Source organism: Carcharhinus amblyrhynchos, chromosome 28 (assembly GCF_965287045.1).
Source record: "Carcharhinus amblyrhynchos chromosome 28, sCarAmb.v2.hapA, whole genome shotgun sequence".
In the NCBI taxonomy this organism is placed as follows: domain Eukaryota; kingdom Metazoa; phylum Chordata; class Chondrichthyes; order Carcharhiniformes; family Carcharhinidae; genus Carcharhinus; species Carcharhinus amblyrhynchos.
In genome coordinates, this window is record NC_137351.1 from 11,625,786 (window position 1) to 11,645,487 (window position 19,702).

The window sequence follows — 19,702 nt, forward strand, 5'->3', positions numbered from 1 at the left end:
TCATGTAATTATCCAGCTTCCCCTTAAATGCATCTATGTTACTTGTTTCAACTAAGCGTTGCAAGTTCCACATTCTTGGTAAAGAAGCTTGTCCTGAACTATCTACTCTGGACTTCTCCAAGTCTACCCAAGAACCAGGAAAAATTCATTCTTCAATCATTACACTGAGTTGAAGACGCTGAACCCTATTCACTTACCCAAATTGTTGTGTGTGGGTGACAAGGGGTTTGGAGACAAATCAGCTGTGGAACCTAAGAGGAGACCAAGCGGCAATCAGAATCAAGATTGGGAAGCAATTCATTTCTTTCCAATATATGTTTCATTTGATTAACATTGAAAAGAGTTTCGACTTACAGACCTTATACTAATATTTCAAACATTTAATGATGAAATCGATTATGTCAACAGTGAGATAACTCAAACGCACATTATCTAATAAGTTGACTAACTTTATTGTTTGTGTTTGCTGCCTTAGTCACCACCTCGCACCTCCCACTTTCGTGTTTGTTAGGTAATCACAGGTTTTTGATATTTCTCACCCTCACTCCCACTTTCTGGCCTTAACGGTCGCCTCCACTATGGCTTGTTTAGTTTCCACAATAAAGAAATTAGTTCAATTCAACTCATCGCACCTTTGAGAAACAAAATAATTGGCACCAGCTTGGAAGAGGATTGGACATTTCAATTTAAAAAAAAATCTGTCTTTTTATTAATTCTGGCAAGGGACGCGATTGTCACTGACCAGGACACCATTTGTTGCCTATTTCTAATTGCCTTTGAACTGATTTGAAATGGCTTGCTTAGCCACATCAGAGGGCAGTTAGGAGTTGCTGCAGGTTTGCAGTCACAAAGGCCAGACCGGGTGAAGACTGCAGATTTCCTTTCCTAAAACGGATTTTTCATGACAAACTTTCACGGGCATGATTAGTGATTTTTAATTGATTTAACTTTAATTCCGCCAGCTGGGATGTTAAAAGATTGTGATGCTTTCAAAAAAACTCTTTAAATGCTTTTATTTGTTATAAAAATATTGGAAATGTTTGTGGGGGAAGGCTATTTTACTGACAGACATAAACCATCCAACTGAGTGCTTCATTTCAGATTGGTATGGAAGTTGGTGAGGATGGATGTATTGAGTGATCGATGGTGGGTTGGTTGCGAGGGGCGAGAGGTCAGGAATATGGTGAACCAAGGTTGGCAACCTCATCCCCGAGAAAGCTTGGGGGGAGTGGTGGTGGTGGTGGTGCAGATTACACTAGAGCATTTGGACATTGCATATAAAAGAATGGTTAGCTGCAAAATAATGCTCCTTCAACTCTGCTGCCACAAAGTGCCTTATACCTTAGGCAAAATTCTGTATTCCTAGCAGAAATATGGCATACTAAATCACCAGTTCCACTTTCTCCAATTCAAACAGCATATGAACTATGGCCGCAAAAGACACTAGTTAGAATACTCCTGTTCTTAACTTGAGCTGGTCAATGACACACCAATTGCCCTCTCCTTAAATGGGCCTTTGAGATGTGACACATGACTGCCTCAGCACACATTACCTGTGTCCATGCTATGGTTCATCTGATGGTCGCTGGTTTCTCCATCCTCACTGATATAACCTGGCGGTGGAGTCTCTAACCAAGAAGAAAGAGGAAACATCATTTGTAGCTGTATCAATGGTGCATTCGGATCCACATTTTGAAGATCAAGGTTGGGCTAAATTTTGTTTGAGCTTGTGGTTCTTTTACAGACTCCATGTCAGTGATGGAGACCACCAAAATCTTCACTGGAATCCAGTTCGTTCCCAAATTGATCTGTCCTCCTGCTGGAGATTGATACTTTGGCCATGGCTAGCCCATGGTTTCTGCTCTTTAACACAAGTTCCAGCTTCATCACATTTCCAATTACAAAGTTCAGTGTGACCCTATTATGCTTAGGTACATGACATCCTGAAACTGTAACTATATTAATTTAGCCTTGGTTTACAGATGATATGCTTAATTGATTGGTTTTATATTCCACATATCTGAATGTCTTAATTATTCACATACAAAGTTAAATACAATCTGTCTTGTGTATCATGCATAAAAAAGAACTTTAAACATGATGCACTAGTTTGAAGAAAGGTATATTGTGGTCAAGGATTTCTTGAGCCCTGAGCATTCTCTGGATCTCTCTCTTCCATCTTATAAATTGTCTCAATTGTCTTATGCACGCTAGAAATATACTCCAACAGCCTTGGACAGGACACACTTCTGTGCACGTAATCTAGTGAGGCTTTCTTCCACCCACTTACTTTGTGCAGTGACTGCTAACTGCATGATAATGATTATGCGCGAGTGCTCTTTGCTGTTGTTGAGCTGAACCCTGGTTTAAAAAACAGGATGTAAATACTGAGAATTTAAGGCAAATCAAAAACTTGGAGGGATCGCCAGTTGGAAGAGATAAATAGGTCAATCTTTTCAGGTGGGGGTCTTCTGAAGAACAAATCTTGGTTCATTTGAAAATAACCATTTATTTCTTCTGAGGTGGGGTGGGGGGGGCGTTAAAAACCTGGGAAATGTAAGGCAAAAGGTGTATCACAGTCACGCCCATGTTGGAATTTGGATAGCCAGAGAGTAATCATATTATCCCTACAATGCAGAAGTAGGCCATTCAGCCCATCAAACCTGCACCAACAACTGTTCCACCCAGGTCCTATCCCTGTAACCTAACATATTTACCCTGCCAATCTAGCATGGCCAATCCACCTAACCCACACATCTTCGGACTGTGGGAAGAAACTGGAGCTTCTGAAGGAAACCTGCATAGGCACAGGGAGAATGTGCAAACTCCAATTTCAGCCTTGGGTCACTGTCTGTGTGGAACTTGCACATTCTCCTCATGTCTGCATGGGTTTCCTCCAGGCACTCCCATTTCCTCCCACAGTCCAAAATTGTGCAGGTTAGGTTGATTGACCATGCTAAACTGACCCTAGTGTCAAGGGGATTAGCAGGGTAAATACATGGGGTTACGGGAATAGGGCCTGAGTGGAATTGTGGTCAGTACAGACTCAGTGGACCCAATGGCCTCTTTCTGCACTGTAGGGATTCTATGATTCCACACAGACAGTCAACCATGGCCAGAATTGAACCCGGATCCCTGGCAAAGTGAGGCAGCAGTTAACCATTGTGCCACCATGCTGCCCAGGAAGACGTGTGTAAATTGGAACAAGCTGCTTTTTCAATGTATTATTAAAGAGAATTGTAGTCTTTAATTGTTCATACTATAGAGTAGCTGGTTTTGTACCCAGTCTGTACAGTCCACTTGCACAATAAGGCAATCACTTTAGCCCACTTGCAGCCTCTGACATAGATATCGACCCTTGGTGAGCTTCAGGTCTGTGGAGAACGGTCACGTCCAGCCATTTCTCATGGATGAACCCGGACAGAGAATGCCTCGGCATTGTGGGACTGTGACCAGGAACAGCAAAGCCTGACTATTTCTATTCTCTTCTTCTTACATCAATAGCCCCAAACCCAACTGCAGAACTTGCTTCAGCAGAGACCAGATCAGTGAGCTGAGGCCAGGAACTGAACTGGAGACCGTGGGTACTGAATGGTCATTGTGATTACCCACACAACAGCAGAACCAACTGCCAACCAGCCTGAATTTGCACAGAGGCACCAATTTGCAAATGCAACTTTCATTACAGTCAACAGTGAATGCTGGTTAAAACAAAAACAGGGCAGTTTTGTTGGTGTAAGGAAAGAATCATCATTAACAGTATCAGAAAATGTGGAACTTTAATATTATCACCATGCAGTTTTCTCTGGATTTACTCGCTGAACTAATGGCGAGTGACGTTCATCAGCAAACACACTCTTCAATTGCAATTGTACCTCATAACAACGCCCTGTTTCAGAAATAAGAAAATGTGTCTGGCATGTTGCACCTCTTTTAGCACTGGTTCCATGACTCACCTAAAACTAGTCCCCCATAACAACTATGTTCCTTTGCCAATCTGTGATGGTAAAAGGTGGAATTCCGCTAAAGACATTAAATTCCATACAAACTATCCGGTGCAAGTGCACAAAGCTGCTCTTGACAAGTATGTGCAGCATACCATGGGAAAGTTCTGCTCCGAGATGAAACCAGTTACTTTCCTCTCTGTATTGCACTCTGCCTGCCAATGGAATAATTTGCATTTCTAACGTCGCAAATAACAGGAAATGTAATTTCCCAGAATGTTCCGCTAAGCACCATTTAGTACCTGGTATATAGTTGCTCTGTGGTTCAATGCCTGCTGGGAAGTTTGTGTTCTCTGGGATAGAATGTGTATAGTCATCCAGGGGTGGGAATTCAGAGGGCACCTCTGTGTGTCTTGGCACAAGAACAGGAGGTAAAACTGTAAAAAAAAAACACACACACAAAGAAGAGAAATGACTCGGTTTTCTTTTTATGCAAGGCCACTTTAAAGTTGTGTCCTTTCCTATCTCAACTTAGGACTTCCTGTACTAATTGGGTGTCAGTTTAGCAAGTTCTCACATTGAGTCATACCATTTTGGTTTAATTTTATTTATTTGTTAGTGTCACAAGTAGGCTTACATTAACACTGCAATGCAGTTACTGTGAAAATCCCCTAGTTGCCACACTCAGGCACCTGTTCGGGTAAACTGAGGGAGAATTTAGCACAGCCAAAGCACCTAACCAGCAGGTCTTTCGGACTGTGGAAGGAAACCAGAGCACCCGGAGGAAGCCCATGCAGACATGGGGAGAACGTGCAAACTTCACACAGACGAACTCCACACGACAGAGATCCAAGCCGGGAATTGAATCCAGGTCCCTAGCGCTGTGAGGCAGCCATGCTAACCACTGTGTCATCGTGCCGCCTACTCCAAGATACTGAGGGATGAGAATTAAAGTGGTGCATTACTCGAAGTACCGTCCTATTAAATGAGAGGTTAAACAGAGGCTACTGGTTTGTTTAGAATTGCATTGTGCTATTTGAAAGAGCTGGAAGCTCTTGAAGATGTCCTGGTCTAAGTGCTTCCCTCAAAAATAAATTAAATGACATTCATGACTACATTCAAGAGAAGGATTGATAATGTTTTGGACACTAATGGAAGTACGGGCAATGGAGATCATGCAGGAAGATAATGTTGAGGTAGGAGAATGGCAAGCAGACTCAATGGCTGGATGATCTACTCTTGCTATTTCTTACACATTTCTGTTCATTCCATGGTTTATAGGACTTTGTGCACACCTTGGCTAATACATTTACCAACAACTTTACTTGGAAATAAGCAATTGGGGCACCTTGAGGGACACAAGAAGGTGATTTCAAATTCCTTATTCTTTTCCTACTTCATTCTTCAATCCCAGGCAAAGGTAGAGGTCAACCTCTTCCAAATATCAGTATGTCTACAGTTTGTTATCACAGTTTGTGGTTAACAGTATGCTGTCATATTGTCTGATTCTTACCTGGCTGTCTGAGCTCCTCTATCTACATTCATCATACCAATTTCCTTTCAGTTCAAAAAAAATCTTTGGGCTGGCTATCTCACTGTTATTTAAAAGGTGAGGTCAGTCAACAACCATCAGGAAAGAGTGAACAGATAGGAGCTCTTTTCTCTTGAAAAGTGGAGTATTAAGGGGTGGCCCTTAAAAATTAGGGAAGAGTTCAATGGGATACATAGGGTAGACTAAAACCAGAGGACATAAATATTAGATGGGGATTTCAGGAGGAACTTCATTCCTCAGGCAGTGAATGTGGAACTTGCCGCCACAAGAAATTGATGAGGTTGGCAAATAGCATTGATACATTTAAGGGAAAGGTAGACAAGTTTAAAGAGGAGAAGGATATTCTGATAGTTTTGGGTGAATTGGGGCTTAGAAGAAGCTCTTATGAAACAGAGACCAGTGTGGGCCTGTTGGGTTGAACAGTCTGCCTACATTGCAATAGACTTACCCGGTGTCTCCACTCTTTGGTAATGGTACGGATTCACGCAGACCTCGTCCTTCTTCATGTGAAAGGCAAATTCACACATTTCCATGGCTCGAAGCTCATGGTGACTGTGAAGATCAGGCCAACGCCAGAGGCGACAGTAGATGACATGAGGCAGGCCTTTCCGATGGGACACTTGGAGCCGTCCATCAAGAGACCTAAGAGGAGAGAATTACAAGTCAGTCAGAACTCAGGTTCAACATAAAAACACTCACAGCAATGTTCTAGAACAAAGAACGGTACAGCACATGACAGACCCTTCAGCCTACCGAGTCTATGCCGACATAGATGCCTCTCTAATATTTTCTTGCCTCTATGTGGTCCATATCCCTCTATTCCCTGTCTATTCATGTAGCTGTCCAGATGCCTCTAGAAGGTTGTGATAGAATCTGCTTCCACCACCTCCTCCGGCAGCATGTTCCAGGCATTCACTACCCTGTGTGAAAAACTTGCCTCCTACATCTCTTTTAAACTTTCCCATCTCACTTTCAACCTACGTCCCCGAGTAATTGACCCTTCAACCCTTAGGAAAAAGACTCTGATTATCCAGTCTATCCAAGCCTCTCATAATCTTGTAAACCTCTATCAGATGCCTTCCTCATCCTCCGACACGCCAGTGAAAACAATCCAAGTTTGTTCAACATTTCTTCACAGTCCATATCCTCCAAACCAGGCAACATCCTGGTAAATCTCTTCTGCACCCTTTCCAAAGCACCAACATTCTTCTGGTACTGCGTGACCAGAATTGTACACAGTACTCCAAATGCAGCCTAACCAAAGTCTTATATAGCGGCAACATGATTTTCCAATTCCTATACTCAATGCCCCAACCGATGAAAGACAGCATGGCATACGCCTTCTTCACCACCTTGTCCACCTGAGTTGCCACCTTCAGGGAACTGTGGATCTGCTCACCTAGATCACTCCCTACGCTAATATTCCTAAGAATTCTACCATTTATTGTATACTTCCCTTCTGCAGTAGGCCTTCCAAATCACATCACCTTACATTTGTCCTGGGTTAAATTCCATCTGTCATCTTTTGGCCCAGGTCTCTAGCCGATTTATATCCTACTGTATCCTCTGACAATCTCCCTCACTATCAGCTACTCCCCCAATTTTCGTACCATCTGCAAATTTACTATCAAACAGGCCTTCAGTTAGAAAAATACCCTTCCATATAAGATGAAGAAGGGGGATGGATAGGGTAGAGGTGGAGAGGTTCTTCCCGCTCAGAAAGGACAGCAGGACTAGAGGGCACAGCCTCAAGATAAGTGGGGGGTGGGGCAGTTTAGACAGAGTTGAGGAGGAACTTCTTGGGTGGTGAATCTCTGGAATTCTCTGCCCGTTGAAGTGGTGGAGGCTACCTCACTAAATATATTTAAGACGCGGGTAGATAGGTTTTTGTTAGGCAAGGGGATTAAGGGTTATGGGGAGAAAGCGGGAAAGTGGAACTGAGCCACTTCAGATCAGCCATGATCTTATTGAATGGCAGGGCAGGCTCGAGGGGCTAGATGGCCTACTCCTACTCCTATTTCTTATGTTCTTATGTTCATTGCTACTCTTTGCTTTCTATGCCCAAGCCAGTTTCATAACCATCTTACCAATTCACCTTCTGTATCAGCCTGCCATGAGGAATTTAATCAAAGGCTTTACTAAAGTCCATGTATATAATATTCACTGCCTTGCCCTGGTCAATCTTTCTGTCACTCTGTCAAAGAACTCAAATCAAGCTTGTTAGACACAACCTTGCCTTTGCAAAACCACACTGCCTATCACTATCTACAGCAGATGAGACTGCAGAGCTCCAAGAAACTGGCTCATCACCACATTCTCAAACCCAATTAGGAACAGGCAACAAATGTTGTCTTCATGTCCCATGAAAAGAACAAAAACACATCTTAAAATGCATCTAATTTTACCATTCACACAAATAATCTTTAGATAACAATAATGATGGGATTTGCCCAAGACTGAGTCAGAAAAATACCAGTCAATTAATGTTGTTTTAAAAGAGACAGAATGCAAATTACAAAGTACTTTGGAATGTTACAGGCATACATCATTTCTTTCTGTCTCACTTATTGTTTGGGAGTTCTGTGCTCATCAAGGCAAATGAACTTTGTTCCTGGGAAGGGAACACTTGCCATTTTAGGCAGCATCCGAACTAGAGTCAGGCACAATAAAAGAGTTAGACAGTGAGTGAAGTTTTTGCCACATTGTGACTCAGTCCAACATCTATAATGTCATCAAAGGGAGTTATCTCCATTTCCCACTCCTTGCAGCCTCTGGGGGAGATTATCATATGAAGGAAAATGTGCTCCAGCACGTTCTCAGAACTTCCCTTTAAGAGCTAATGAATTCCTTTTGAAGTCCAGCAAACACCGTTTCAATTGGCCAGTTTTATGTTGTGGACCCAAGTAGAACACTTCTAGGCAATAAGCAATTTATATTCCAATTTTTAAAAACTTATTGCCCATCCCTTGGACTCAGTGGCTTGCTGGACCATTTCAGAGGTTGCTGTGGCTCTGGAGTCACATGCAGGCCAGACCAGGTGAGGATGGCAGATTTCCTTCCCTAAAGGACATTAGTGAACCATATGGGTTTTTACAACAACTGACAATGGATTCATGGTCATCACTAGACTTTTAATTCCAGATTTTTTTATTGAATTCAAATTTCACCATTTGCCATGGTGGGATTTGAATCCAGGTCCCCAGAACATTACCCTGGATGTCTAGATTGCTGGTCTAGTGATAATACCACTATGCCATCACCTTGTTCAAGTGCTTAAATGCCCATATCCAAATGAGCCTCCCTAAACTCACCTAACCGTATTAGAATATCCTTTGATTCCTTTCTCCTTCTTATACTTATCAAGCTTCCCTTTAAAAAGGAATCAATGCTATTTGTCTCAAGCAAAAAAAAAATGCTGGAAAATCTCAGTAGGTCTGACAGTATCTGTGGAGAAAGAATAGAGCCAATGTTTCACATCTGGATGGTCCTTCATCAACCCTGCATCACATCAGTCTCAAGTCATGCCTAAATGCAGGAATGCTGCCAAAAGCAATTCTACAGTCTCCTATGCGCTGGCTACACATTTATAATGTAAACAAGCCCAGAGTTCCAGCAATTAAGGAACATAAGGTGGCACGGCGGCACAGCGGTTAGTATTGCTGCCCCACAGCGCCAGAAACCCAGATTTGATTCCTGGCTTGGGTCATTGTCCATGTGGAGTCTTCACTTCTCCCTGTGACAGCATGGATTTCCTCCAGGTGCTCATATTTCCTCCCACAGTCCAAGAGATGTGCTGGTTAGGTGCACTGGCTATGCTAAATTCTCCTATAGTGTACCTGAACAGACGCCAGAGTGCGGCGACTAGGGGATTTTCACAACAACTTCATTGCAGTGTTAGGGTAAGCCCACTTCTGATACTAATAAATAAACTTTAAACATCAGCCTAGGAACATATGGGTCTACAATTAGAATAAAGCCAGTGGTTTTCATAATTTTATTTTTATTCATTTGTGGGATATGTGAATCGCTGGCTGGCCAGCATTTATTGCCCATCCCTCGTTGCCCTGGACAAGGTGGTGGTGAGCTGCCTTCTTGAATTGTTGCAATCCATGTTCTGTGGGTTGACCAACATTGCTGTTAGGGAGGGAATTCCAGGATTTTGACCTAGCAACCGTGAAGGAACGGCAATATATTTCCAAGTCAGGACGGTGAGTGGCTGGGAGGGGAACTTGCAGGTGGTGGTGTTCCCACGTATCTGCTTGCATGTGAATGAAGTGAAAGCAAATACAGTGGCCTTGTGTTTAGAGCAGAATCCAGCAGCCCCACCAAGACAGGCTTGCCAACCAGGGTGTAAAGATTCAAGGGCAGGGCAGGGTAAAGTAGTCCCCTATCTCCACAATTGTGCAGCACCTTCAGCATGCAGATTCCCCATGGAAAATTCATGGAAACTCACACGCATTTTAATGTGATAAAAACAAAAAATTCTGGATAAACTCAGCAGGTCTGGCAGCATCTGTGGAGAGGGGAATCTTTTCTCACACCTTTTATTTACACTCATATTGCTGTGCCCTTCTCTAAACAAACGATCTATATATTGTACCCTTCTGGGTGGCATGGTGGCACAATGATTAGCACTGCTGCCTCACAGCGCCAGGGATCCAGGCTCGATTCCCGGTTTGGGTCACTGTCTGTGTGGCGTTTGCACACTTCCCCCGCGTCTGCGTGGGTTTCCTCCAGGTGCTCCAGTTTTCTTCCACACTCCAAAGATGTGCAGGTTAGGTGGATTGGCCATGATGAATTGACCCTAGTGGCAGGGGATTAGCAAGGTGCATACGTGGGGTTACGGGAATAAGCGGGACTGTGGTCGGTGCAGACTCGATGGGCTGTATCGCCTCTCTCTACACTGTCGGGTTTCAATGGTATCAATGTTGTCAGCAGTGCTTAATGCCAAGATTGAGGTCCACGATTGAAAAGAGTAACACTGACCACAGAGCCATTTCAACTGAGGCTAGATTTTTCTTTTTTTTAAAAAAAAAAATCAATCCTCGTTGACACTTTTGGAGCAATTCAGTACAAGGATATCAGCTGTTGCTGAGGGTAGTAATAAATCATAAGGTTACGAAATCAACCCCCATTCCCGAGACTTAAGTACATAATCCAGGCTGAGACTCTAATGCAGCACTGAAGGAGTGTTGCACTGTCGAAGATGGGACGAGGTCCTGTCTGCCCACTCAGTCGGACTTAAGGAATCCCATCGCACTGATTTGAACAAAAGATTATCTGGTTATTTTCCACGCGTGTAGGAATTTGCTGTGTATGTTTATCACATTTTAACTGGTACTACGCTTCAAAAAGTGTAGTTTGGCTGTCATGCACTTTGGGTCATTCTGGAGTGGTGGAAGGCACCACATAAATGCAAGTCTTTCTTTCAAATTGAATCAGTGACAAGAGTTGAGGAGGAACTTCTTCACGCAAAGGATTGTGAATCTGTGGAATTCCCTGCCCAGTGAAGCAGTTGAGATTACCTCACTGAATGTTTTTAAGGGAAGGGTAGATAAATTTTTGAACAGTAAAGGAATTAAGGCTTATGTTCTTATGGTGGGCAGGCGGGTAAGTGGAGCCAAGTCCACAAAAAGTTCAGCCATGATCTTATTGAATGGCAGAGCAGGCTCAAGTGGCCAGGTGGCCCACTCCTGCTCCTAGTTCTTATGTTCTAAGCAATTTCACCCTCACCACATGCCGAGCTTCCAACAATGACAGAGCTATTCTGGGTTGATAGGAAAGGATTAGCACAAGCGCCCTTCACTTGGTTATTTAGATTGCATCCACACAATAGTGAAGAGTAGCAAGCCCCCATGCAGTCCACACCAGGACTGTATTTGTGTGAAAAACTGTAAGGAATCTCAGATTATATCACAGTACCTTCAGGATATGAGAGCTAGGAATATATGATGTCACAGAGAGAGACAGAGAGAGAGAGAGAGAGAGAGAACATGGAATTGTGGGCCAAATGGCCTCCTTTTGCACTGCAATGATTCAATGAGACATGCTCAGCCAGCAGCCCTGAAACTTGAAGCATAATTCCTGTTGTGATCACATGGCATTAAATCAGAACGCACAAACTAGGATCACAGCCAAGGCTCAGTCAGTCTGCTTCGATGAGGCATATGCAATTATTCTGGGTTACAGCAAGTTTTACTCACAGATAAACCAACAAACATATTGTGCCTTAGTAACAGGGGCAAACAATCAAATACAGGATCTGTGCATTTGTCTGGTAACGCAACACTGAGCGAGACTGACGAGATCCCAGAGTCACTCCCAGGCATGTGCTGAGTTAACTGATCTCTATCACAGGTCATATCTTAGAATCCCTACAGTGCAAAAGGAGACCATTTGGCCCATTAAGCCTGCACCAACAATCATCCCACCCAGGCCTATCCCTTCAACCCCACATATTTTATCTTGCTAATCCCCTTGACGCTAACGGACAATTTAGCACGACCAATCAACCTAACCCGCACATCTTTGGACTGTTGGAAGAAACCGGAGCACCCGGACACAACCCATGCTGACAAGGGGAGAACGTGCAAACTCCACGTAGACAGCCACCCAAGGCTAGAATTGAACCTGGGTCCCTGGCACTGTGAGACAGCAGCGCTAACCACTAAGCCACGATGCTGCCCATCTAAAGCACTGTACAGGTGATGAAGCACTTTTGAAGTGTAGTTACTGATGTAATGTAGTAAATGCAGTAGCCAACAGCAAGCTCTCATAAACAGCTTGCAATGTAGACCAGATAGTCTATCTTGGGTATTCGTTGGACGGAATAAATATTAGTCTGGGCACCGGGGAGAAGTCCTTTGCGTTTATTCAACAATGGCCACAGGATTGTTATGTCCACTTCAGGGACAGAGAGGGCCTCAGTTTAATGCTGTATCTGAAAGATGGCATCTAAGGCAGTGTGGCACTCCCTCAGCGCTGCACTAGATCGTGGCAGCCTATATTATACCGAAATCTGCGGAATGAATCTTAAACCCTTGTCCTCTGACTTAGACGTGAGCGTTCGGCCCATAGATGGCACAAGCCCAAAGGGCCAAATGACCATTTCCTGTGCTGTAACACAATTCTACAAACATAACACAAGTAGCCACTCTGTCAACGAGGAAGTGGTACAGACCAGGGTTCATAGAATCCTACAGTGCAGCAGGAGGCCACTCAGCCCATTGAGTCTGCATTGTCCACAATCCCACCCAGGCCCTATCCCCATAAACCCATACATTTACCCTAGTTAGTCCCCCTGACACTAAGGGTCAAATTAGCATGGCCAATTAACCAAAGCTGCACATTTTTTGAACTGTGGGAGGAAATCCACGTGGACACAGACAGAATGTGCAAATTCCACACAGACAATGACCCAAGCCAGGAATTGAACTTGGGTCTCTGGTGCTGTGACACCATGATGTAGAGATGCCTGTGTTGGACTGGGGTAAGCACAATAAAAAGTCTCACAACACCAGATTAAAGTTCAACAAGTTTATTTGGCAGCATAAGCTTTCGGAGCGCTGCTCCTTCATCAGTGAGTGAGGATTTGTGTTCACAAACAGGGCATATACAGACACAAACTGAAATTTACAAGATAATGTTTGGAATGCGAGTCTTTACAGGTAATCAAGTCTTTAAAAAAGGTACAGATAATGTGAGTGGAGAGAAGGCCAAGCACAAGTTAAAGAGATGTGTATTGTCTCCAGCCAGGACAGTTAGTGAGATTTTGCAAGCCCAGGCAAGTCATGGGGGTTACAGGTAGTGTGACATGAACCCAAGATCCAGCAGTGCTAACCACTGTTTTTTTCAAGCAAATACAATCAAGAGAGAATCAGTGCCTCTTGATTGACCATGATCGGGCAAGCTGTTACACATCATGATAACAGTCAAAGCTCGTTCTAAAACGTTGCCGAATTACAAGGCTCTTCTGAGCACTGGGACCTGCGCCACTTCTGCAAGACGTGGGTCAGAGCTCAAAACATTTTTCGACCAAGTTAATTTTTAAGAAAAAGAAATGGGAAACCTGAAGGAGAATGCTGTTTTAAATAAATTTCAAGCCTCATTAAGTTGCACCAAAACTCACTCTTGCAATCTTAATTTAATCACTGTTTTCATTTAGCATTAGTTCACCCCTTTTGGGTTTTTGTACCAGGTTCTGTGATACTTTTCCTTCACTCTCCCACCCCACCAGCCCCCGTTTCAGCATGAAGACACTGGCTGGGCGTTGGGATTCTGCGGTTTAGATTTCCATTCCCAGACAGACATCCTCCAGCTGCAAGCCCGAACATTAAATGACAATGCGCCATTCAACCAGGAAATGCAGTGCAGCCAAGCACAATTATACTCAAAAGAAAGAAAGATTTGCAGAGCTACAGGGAAAGCCTGGGACTATTGGGCATTGAGAAGGACAAGATGGGAGGGATCTAATTGAAAACTGCAGAATACTGAGACACCGAGATAGGGTGGTCATGGAGAGGATGTTTCCACTAGCAGGAGATACCAGAACTTGAGGGTACAACATCAGAGTGAAGGGACACTCCTTAAAACTGAGATGAAGAGGAATTTCTTCAGCCAGAAGCTGGTGAATCTGTGGAACTCCTTTTCCGCAGAAGGCTTTGGAGGCCAGGTCATTGAGTGTCTTTAAGACAGAGATAGATGGGTTCTTGATCAATAAGGGGATCAAGGGTTATGGGGTGAAGGCAGGAGAATGGGGATGAGGATCATATCAGCCATGATTGAATGGCTTCCTCCTGTGCTACATGATTCTATGCCCTCCTCCTGTGTTACATGCTTTTAATGTCCTCACTCTGCCTACACACTTCCAGAGGTAGGCTGGCAGCTACTTCCATTTATAAGTTTATTCATTATTGTCACACGTAGGCTTACATTAACACTACAATGAAGTTACTGTGAAAATCCCCTAGTCGCCACACTCTGGCGCCTGTTCGGGTCCACATGGACAATTTAACAGGGCCAATACACATAACCAGAATGTCTTTTGGACTGTGGGAGGAAACCGAAGCACCTGGTGGAAACCCATGCAGACATGGGGAGAACATGCAGACTCCGCACAGACAGTGATCTAAGCTAGGAATCAAACCCTGGTGCCTGATACTGAGAGGTAGCAGTGCTAACCACTGTGCCACCGTGCTGCACAGGGATATGTAGGAGACAGAAGACAAGACCACAGGAGAAAGAGGAGAGAAATGCAAAGATTCTACCTTCCTCTGCTCTCACATCCGTGTTACATGTCAAGTTGCCATAATTAGAACAAATGTCAGGCATAAACACAACTCTGCTGAAAGCAGAGATTAGAAATTACTGCACAATACCACAACTTGTTCACATGACATTCCTTTGTTCCCTATTTTAACAGCAGCGTATAACTCAGCCCATCTGTTTGAGGAGCCAGAATTAATCCAATACACACATATTAGGCTCATTCCAACCATTAAACATTTGAGTCACCACCCATCCGGTTTTGGATCCGACATGCTTGTTTTTTGAATTTCGGAGCTCTCTCAAATGTTAAGCAGTGGACACCTAAAGACTGTTCCTAAAATAATAAATTCCACCATTCCTGTGTGTCTCATGATGTGGCAACTGCAGTGGTGAACATCTTTTGCAAAACTTGTATTGAATAATCTGGAAAGTAAATCTCGCAAACTGGTGCCACGGTCCCCATCACTAATGAACCTCCCTAATCCTGTCCCAAAGTGGCAACTCAATCCAGAATGGATCACAAGAGCAAACGAGGAGTTTCACTGGTAAATGCACATACAAACATTGCCCATCCAATCATTCTTTGCATAAACAGGCAGGCACAAACCAGTTGGTTTGGCTCAACCCGCATACCTCCCAAGATCTGGGAAACAAAAGACTAAACATTGACACTCTTGAATGCTATTAATAGGCACCTCCTTTACAATGGTGCACGTGTCCGGCAAACAAATGCCAAGAGATCAGATAGGAATACTTTCCCCCAATATGCCCCGTTCACTTGGAGTCTGGAAATGGTGGGGGTGCAGAGGCAAAAACATGCGTCCAGATCTTTCAGGAGTGAAATTCAGAAACAGTGTACACACAAAAGAACAGAAGTTTGGAACCCTCTTCTGCCAATATTAATGGATTCCAGATCAACTGATTGTTTTAAAACAGAGTTTGGTAGGTCTTTATTATTCAAAGGCATTAAAAGGATACGGTTCGCCATTAGCCACCGACAGGATCTTCCAGTTCTGCTGAATGTATATACGCTATTTTGTATGGCTCATTCGTCCCGCCACCGGGGAAGCCATGGCAGGGGTGGGGGATTATTTTCCAGGACTGGCTGCAAAATCTCGCCAATGGAGTCAATTCACCAATTAGCCATGATCTTACCGAACAATGCAACAGACACAAGATGACCTACTCCTTTTCACACATTGCGATGGAATCGGATAATACAAAGATGGCCTCTTTAGAGACATGTTGAAAATTGGAACAGTTAGTGCATACAGCAGTGCTTATTACAACAAATCATTTGCATCTGCCTAGCACTCCCCATAAGCACGAAGACATTTCAAGGGCCTCATCATCAGACACATCCAAGTCAGAAAGAATACAAAAGGCCACCAAGGCACTCATCAAGTTCCCTTCCAAGGCACTCACCATCCTGACTTGGAAATATATATTTCATTATCACTGGGTCAAAATTCTGGAACTCTTTTCCTAACAGCAATGTGCGTGTGTCTACACCACATGGATTGTGGTGGTTCAAGAGGGCAGCTCACCACCACCTCCTCAAGGAGCAACGAGGGATCAGAATAAACGCTGGCCTAGTCAGCGACATCAACACTGTGAATTAATTTGATAAAAATACCTTCAAAAAGAAAAATCCTGGCACTTTAAACCAGTTCTGTATTACTGTCCTCAGGGTAGGGAAAACAAAGAGTCAGACTGTAACTGCAGTGAGAAATAAGCACGTTAGAACTGGTGCTGCAGGAACCCCAGACATTTCAGCAATGTTACAGTAGGCAAGAAAACCTGAAGTACTGAAACTTGTACAAGTGGACATTTTCCAAAAAGTACATTTATTGAGATACTCAAGTAAATTATACATCATATAAGAACATGATGTGGAGATGCAGCATTGGACTGGGGTGGGCACAGTATGTAGTCTCACAACACCAGGTTAAAGTCCAGCAGGTTTATTTAGTAGCACAAGCTTTTGGAACTCTGCGCCTTCATCAGGTAATAAAGCAAACTGTGCTGTAACAAATCCTGCACTCACCTGATGAAGGAGCAGTGCTCTGAAAACTTGTGCTACCAAATAAACCTGTTGGACTTTAACCTGGTGCTGTGAGACTTGTACATCATATCAGAGGTTCTCTGAAACTGCAGATCGCTATTAATGCACAAAGTACCTTTTAAAGAATAAACTTACACTGGCATCCCTGGAATAGAATGCTTGCATGGCTGTGTCCAAAATGATAGGATGGTTTCTCTGCAGCTATGGGTGCTAGGTAAAAAGCACTCTATTCTACTGAATTTACATTACGGTACATGAAAATAAGAATGCATGAAGACAACAACTGATGCCAATCCCAAAGATGTCATTTTTAGTTTTCGCTTTACATCAATGTACAGTTTGCAACTACAGAGGATTCGGAAATTACTGCAGGGTGTGAACACCAAATGCCAGATAATTTTTTTTTGGCAATGCAAGTTTCTCTGTCAACTAGAAACATCATGTGTTCTTTGAAACACTTTACTGGATGCATTTCCTGAAATACGGGAGCCTTTTGTTACTCTCAGCAACCTTAATTATGATAGACAAGTGGAGTCATGTGCAGTGTGTGTTTTCGCAAAGGGGAGCTGGTTAAACTCGCGAGGAAGAAAGACACAGAAAGATAGGGCGAGATGACATAGGCTGGCAGAAGGAGCGTAAACACCTGCATAAAATATTTGGGCTGAATGGCACATTTCTTGCTGTCCCTTCAGCGTAATTTCTTCAAGAAGGGTCTGAGACACTTTTAAAAGCAAAAGTTGAGAGAAAACTGTTCAACTTCAGTGCCCAGTTCCTCTGCTGGGAACATAACTCGAAATGCACGTATGATCGGAAATCATAGTGGTTACCACTGCTGCCTCACAGCGCCACAGGGGCTTGGATCACATTCAGTGTGGAATCTGCACTTTCTCCCCGTGTCTGCATGGGTTTCCTCCCACAGTCTGAAAGATGTTCTGACTTTTGAGGAGGGGGATGTTGGCAAATGCATGGATGGGATGGGAATAGAGGGATGTGGTCCCCAAAAGAGTAGGGGGTTTTAGTTCAGTCTGGCAGCATGGTCGGGGCAGGCTTGGAGGGCCGAAGGGCCCGTTCCTATGTTGTAATTTTCTTTGTCCTTTATGTGCTGGTTAGATGCATTGGCCATGCTAAATTCTCCCTCTGCGTACTCAAACAGGCACTGGAAAATTACCCTTAATACATTTACAGGACAATCTTCATCAGTACATTAACAGAGACGGAATAAATGGGATTCATACCTCTATTAAAGTAATGGACAGGAGTGATATATAAACATGTTCAGCTTTTGTTCCTTATTTCTAGTTGCTTTTGAAGGTGCTTGATGGCTGGCAGAGACATGATGGGCCAAAGGGTCTCCTTCTGTGCTGTATGAATCTATGCCCAATGACCCACTGTGCTCTTTGCTGCTTTCAAACTGCTTTCTGCAGTATAGAAAAAAAATTACATACCGCTTTTGTTTAAAAAAACTCACACTGAGGTTTGGGTGGGTTTCTGGAGATGGGAGGTGGGGTCCAAAAGAGAAACGGCTTGGTGTCAGCAAGTGCGAGTTGCGGAGTTTGGAGAGACTTGTTAAGGCACCAGGACAAAAGAAAGGGATTTGGCCAGCATCGCAGAGACAATGGAGTGTGAGGTTGCACCAAGGAGTTAAACCAACCGAAACCATTCAGTCGAACCCTAACCGCCTCCTCGCCACAAAAGCTAATACATCTTTCCCTCCAGTCACTGCAACAAGCAAGACCAACTGCACTTCAAAAGGCTGTGAAGAAAACTTGGCTAATCATTAAACCGGCCGATGCGGTGGTCAGAATGACAAACTAGCCAGGGGCCCTCACCACTAACTGTTCAATAATACTATTTTTAAAATGTTCAAACAGCGAGAACTTAAAATAGAAGCTTAAAAAGAGCTGGAAAAATAAATATACACACACACAAAATCCACACTATTTAAAGACTTCAAACAGCAGGACTGAAAGGAGCACAGTGCCCTTTTTGTAAAAATAAACCGGCTTTGAAGTCCTCATCCTTCTGGATTGGAAAACAATTCTATCCCCCATTGATTTGTCCTCATCTTCCCTGAAAGCACCAGCTCGCAATGGAGCCCTGTAACCCAGGCAACAGCTTCTTTCTCAGTGGCCGTTCTTCATGTGCTCACCCAGACCATCACCAGACAATTCAAGTGTGATCACGGGTAGTAGAAAGTCAAGTCCAATGTGATCCCTGGTTGCTGTCCGACTCAAGAACAGCCTCTTTCCTCCTACCATCAGACTTTTGAACGGACCTACCTCACACTAAGTTGATCTTTCTCTACAGCCGAGTTATGATTATAACACTACATTCTGCACTCTTTTCATTCTCGATGAATTGTATGTTTTGTCTGTATAAGCGAGCAAGAAACAATACTTTTCACTGAACACTAATACATGTGACAATAATAAATCAAATCAAATCTACCATCTCCAGATCAGTACTCGCAGAGGTTTTGCGGAAGTTGGCAAACTCAGGTTTTGGCCCGAGAAGGACTGAGGAAGGGAGAAACAAAGAAACTTCCCCTCCCGCCCCCTCCTCCCCCCTCAATTTTTGCATTGGCAGATGTGTTTCAGGGAGACCAGGCAAGGGTTACGATGGTAGGTGGAAATGAGGAAAGAAGGGAGTAAAATGCTGGCCTGGTCTGGTTGGGCCAAATGCAGAAACACAACATAAGAGCAGGAGTAGGCCATTCGGCCCCTTGAGCCTGCTTGGCCATTCATGGATGATCTGATCGTGGTCTCACCTCCACTTCCCTGTCTGCCCCGCATAAGCATTGACCCCCTACTTAAACAAAAATCTATCTAACTCAGCCTTGAACATTTTCAATGACCAAACCTTCACTGCTCTATT

General features: G+C 43.7%; 1 protein-coding gene across 1 annotated transcript in view; it reads right to left on the bottom strand.

Moving 5' to 3' along the window:
- Positions 1 to 19,702, bottom strand: part of smad3b (SMAD family member 3b) — a 109,917-nt gene that overhangs the window by 20,249 nt on the left and 69,966 nt on the right. Inside the window, exons 2-5 of the mRNA XM_080214347.1 lie at positions 5,945 to 6,138; positions 4,247 to 4,381; positions 1,554 to 1,628; positions 198 to 251 (exon numbers count right to left, since the gene is read on the bottom strand). Coding sequence (XP_080070473.1) covers positions 198 to 251; positions 1,554 to 1,628; positions 4,247 to 4,381; positions 5,945 to 6,138 — 458 coding nt within the window. The remainder of the gene's footprint in view (positions 1 to 197; positions 252 to 1,553; positions 1,629 to 4,246; positions 4,382 to 5,944; positions 6,139 to 19,702) is intronic.